General features: G+C 67.3%; 1 protein-coding gene across 1 annotated transcript in view; it reads right to left on the reverse strand.

Moving 5' to 3' along the window:
* Positions 1 to 3,324, reverse strand: part of PLK3 (polo like kinase 3) — a 6,243-nt gene that overhangs the window by 1,670 nt on the left and 1,249 nt on the right. Inside the window, exons 4-12 of the mRNA XM_019501411.1 lie at positions 3,166 to 3,250; positions 2,585 to 2,680; positions 1,991 to 2,186; positions 1,622 to 1,748; positions 1,232 to 1,341; positions 1,014 to 1,131; positions 602 to 685; positions 280 to 442; positions 29 to 158 (exon numbers count right to left, since the gene is read on the reverse strand). Of these exons, the coding sequence (XP_019356956.1) occupies positions 29 to 158; positions 280 to 442; positions 602 to 685; positions 1,014 to 1,131; positions 1,232 to 1,341; positions 1,622 to 1,748; positions 1,991 to 2,186; positions 2,585 to 2,680; positions 3,166 to 3,250 (1,109 nt within the window). The remainder of the gene's footprint in view (positions 1 to 28; positions 159 to 279; positions 443 to 601; positions 686 to 1,013; positions 1,132 to 1,231; positions 1,342 to 1,621; positions 1,749 to 1,990; positions 2,187 to 2,584; positions 2,681 to 3,165; positions 3,251 to 3,324) is intronic.

Here is a 3,324-nt window from a genome sequence, read left to right on the forward strand (position 1 = left end):
CCCCCCCCCCAAATGATGCAGCACTCACCCTCATGAGACGCTGCTCCATGTAGGAGGTGAAGTACCGCAGGATGCCCAGCTGCCCCTGCAGCGCGGGGGGCACGGACGTAGTGCGGAAGGCCACATGCTTGCTGCCGGTCAGGTGGTAATGCACCATGCTGCAGGGAGCACAAGGGGTGAGGGCATGTCCAGGGGCTCCCGGAGACCTCCTGCACACCCCAAAGACAGGGCAGGGGGTCCTGCCAGCCCCCAGGACTGGGCCCAGAGCCCTGCTCTCACCGGCGGTTGGCTGAGAGGGCCATGTGGGTGCCGTCGTTGAAGAGGACGCCGACGGCGCGGTCCGAGAGCTGGTAGCCGAAGCCGTACTTGTTGGAATAGTCCACCCACTTGCTCACCCACACGAAGGGCTCGTGCTGGGCCAGGGACGCCGGGTTCCTCTCGGCTGCAGGGAGGAGAGGAAGGGGTGAGCGGGGACCCGCAGAGCCGGGCACAGCGGAGGCAAGGGAGACCCAGCCTAGTCTTTGTCCTGGTGGCACCTGGCACAGACTAAAACCCATTCCCGGCCACGCCACCCCCCGCCCTAGCCCAGCGCTGCCCGTACCTGGAGGCATGGAGGAGAGGCAGCTGGTCAGGAGCCTTACGGTCGACTCGATGAGCACCGAGGCCGGGACGCACTCGTTGAGGGCTGCAGGGATGCATGGGTAAGGTGAGATAAAGCCAGGCAGGAGTTTTGCACCCCGAGGCCACGGCACAGGCACCGAGATGCCGCAGGGCACAGGGGCTCTGCCCAGGCCGGGGTCCCCAGTAGGAGGTGAGGGGTGCTGGCCTGTAGCCCTCCATGCCCGGCTGAGCTGCTTGCACTGGCCGGCAGCTCTCGGCAGGGAATCCATCTCCAGCACGGACACCCCCAGCACTACTGTGCGCCCACTCCCGGGGGTCCACAGCCCCTACCCAGAGCACAAGGGGCTCGACAGGCCACGAGCAGGGGGCTCCGGACACAGCTCATCACCCACCTTCACAGCTGCTGGCCATCGTGCCTCCGGCCGAGCGGGACACGGACTTGCGGGAGCCCTCCTCGGCCAGCGTCTCACCCGGGCTGAGGGAGGCTGTCTGGCCCGACACGGGGGAAACCTAGGGAGAGACCAGGGCTCAGCTCCAGCCAACAGCCCACGAATGAGGCTGGGGTCTCTCTCAAAGCCCACCACCATCCCGGGGCCATGTCCCCCCGCACCTCGTTCCCCTCCATAGTCTTGTAGCTGGTCTGTCGGCAGAGCGAGGTCTTCATAAAGCCGGCGACCAGCTTGGAGAGGTCGTCTTTGTCCTCCACCGGGCCCTTCTTAGCTGCGGAGAGGGAGAGGCGGTGAGCAAGGGTGCCCTGGACCCCCCCCGAGCCCTCCCAGAGCTGCAGGGCTGCATCGTCTGCTCCCCAGCTGCAGCGCCCCAGGTCCAGGCTTGCATCCCCAGCTCGGCCCAGCCTCCAGGCCCAGGCGGGGCAGTTTCTCCCTGGTTTCACTTCCCAGTTCCCAGGCAGGGCTGTTTGCAACACCGCGGCGGGCGGCTCCCAGCCCAGGGCAGGGGCGGGAAGGGCTGCGGCTGGGCATGGAGCTCGCCCTGGGCTCACCTCTGGGTTTCTTCTTCCCAAACAGCGTCTTGGTGACTTTGGCGAGCAGGCTCCTGGCCGGGTTGGGAGGAGTCAGCTCCGGGGCCATCACGCAGCTGCTGGGCGGGAGCTTGTCCGGTGTGTATGCCTGGGGAGCAGGGGCCGGGGTCAGCGGCCGGACGGATCCGGCAATCACCCCTGACCCTGCCTTGCCCACAGGGGCCGTGGCTCTCCGGAAGTGAAAGGCGGTGATGCTGCTGCAATCCGAGCAGGCCACGTGGCACTGCCCGATGCTGGTGACCCACAGGCCCCGGGCATCACGGTCCGGCTGGGCAGGAAGTGCATCCTGGGGGAGGAGGGTGGGACAGGCCCATCCGGGGCCCTACTTACTCGGAAGAACTCGTGGTCCAGGATCTCCTCCAGCGTGGGGCGGTCCGGGGGGCTGCGGCGCAAGATGCCGGCCAGGAGCTGGCGCGCGGGGGCCGAGAGGAAGGCCGGGAGGGCGTACTCCACCTGCTTGATGCAGCGGTACGTCTCCTTCAGGTCCGAGGTCTCGAAGGGGGGGCTGCCGCACAGCAGCGTGTACCTGGGAGCAGGGCGGGGAGTCACATGGGGGAGCCGCAGACCCCCCACGCCCCTCGGGCCCCCGTGGGAAGCGCCAGCCGCCCTCCCCCTGGCCCGAGCTGCGCGAGGCAGGCTCAGCACCGGCTCTCGCATAAGATGGAAAGTTTGACAGGAAGCGTGCGGCTGGCAGGGTGCAGGAGGCTGCTCGCAATCACGCCGGAGCCCACGATCAGCCCACTATAAATAGCCCCGCGGCTGCCACCGCTGATATTTTCCATTGTTTTGAAACAGCCACTGACACCGGCTGCATCCGCCCCCGGGGCCGTTGACACTGTTGACACCGTTGACCCCGGCTGCCCCCTCCCTCCCGGCGCGGGCGTGCATCACCAGGCAGGGGCTGGGACCGCGATGACAACTTACATGACGCAGCCCAGGGACCACACGTCCGAGGCGGGGCCGTGGCCCTGCCGCAGCAGCACCTCCGGGGCCAGGTAGTTGGGGGTGCCGCAGATCGTCCTGAGGGGGGGACAACGTAGTAAGGGGCAATGTACGAGCCAGCCAGGCGACGGCAATCCTGCACTGTGGAGGCTGCAGGCCCCCAACCCCAGGGCTTTTGCAAGCACAGCTGCTATCCCCTGCCTGGCGCAGGACCCCGCCACCCCCGTGTCACCCCCTCCCCTTCCCTGCACCATCTGTCATCCAGCCCCCCTCTTTCTGGCATTAGCTTCTCTCTTCCCTGCTGGAGAAGCCACATGACAGAGCTGCTTTGTGTGGGGCAGGCGGGACAATGGTCACAGTCGGCACATTGTTCTGCCGCCGGGCTGCGAGTCCAGGCCCCAGCCACCAGCTTGCCTGGCCAGCCCGCACAGCTGCCCGGGGAGGGGACGGGACGCGGAGGCACCATCTCCACGCTCTCCTCCCCTGCCAGGAGGCTGCAGGCAAGACCCCTCCCCAGGCAGGGGGGAGATGGCCCCCAACACCCAGCACAGAGAGGCTCTTACTTCTTCTGGTCGGCAGCATCCAGGCAGGTGGCCAGGCCGAAGTCGCCCACTTTCAGCTCCATGTTCTCATTGATGAAGAAGTTGCCTGTAACGAGAGCAAGGTCACGCTCTCCGTACGTGCACAGAGCAAGTGTGTGCCGGGGGGGGGTGGGGGGGGGG

Source organism: Gavialis gangeticus, unplaced genomic scaffold (assembly GCF_001723915.1).
Source record: "Gavialis gangeticus isolate Ggan-Ray unplaced genomic scaffold, GavGan_comp1, whole genome shotgun sequence".
NCBI classification, from domain to species: Eukaryota; Metazoa; Chordata; order Crocodylia; family Gavialidae; genus Gavialis; species Gavialis gangeticus.